Genomic DNA, 528 nt, shown 5'->3' on the forward strand with positions numbered 1-528 from the left:
ATGGTGATCTTGGCTTTGGTGCTCTCATCCTCCACGCAGCGGGTACACTGGGCTCCCACGATGGCCACCAGTAGACCTAGGACGGCCAAGACAATGGCCACCACCAGGAGAGCTCGGGCGGCTTGCAGGTCCTGGGGCAGGGCCAGCAGAGAATCGTAGACCTTACACTGGATCTGCCCCGTGCTCTGCACCACGCAGTTCATCCACAGCCCTTCCCAGATGATCTGAGCCGTCACGATGTTGTTACCGATAAAGGCCGTCACCCTCCACATGGGCAACGCGCAACAGATGATGCTGCACAACCATCCCAGCACCGACAAGGCCACCCCACCGATCTCCAACCCCATCGACATGATGGCTGATGTGCTGCCCTTTCCCTCTCTCCGGGTGATGGCGGAGAAAGAAGAAACCAACGGACCGAAACTTCGTCACCGTCACCCGTCGCCGCTCGCTGCCCTTGGGGGATCAGCTTACACCTGGGTGCACCTGTGCTTATAAGGGCTGGCGGGGCCAATTCCAGCGCCCGCC

General features: G+C 60.6%; 1 protein-coding gene across 1 annotated transcript; it reads right to left on the minus strand.

Moving 5' to 3' along the window:
• Positions 1-4: 4 nt before the first annotated feature.
• On the minus strand, positions 5-353 carry LOC104530477 (claudin-3-like; the record flags this gene model as incomplete). The annotated part of the gene is made up of 1 exon (XM_010175067.2): positions 5-353. A coding segment is annotated over exon 1 (349 nt), but the record flags the coding sequence as incomplete, so codon positions are not given.
• Positions 354-528: the final 175 nt, after the last annotated feature.

This window comes from Antrostomus carolinensis, unplaced genomic scaffold (genome assembly GCF_000700745.2).
Source record: "Antrostomus carolinensis isolate BGI_N321 unplaced genomic scaffold, ASM70074v2 Scaffold34529, whole genome shotgun sequence".
Classification (NCBI taxonomy): Eukaryota; Metazoa; Chordata; class Aves; order Caprimulgiformes; family Caprimulgidae; genus Antrostomus; species Antrostomus carolinensis.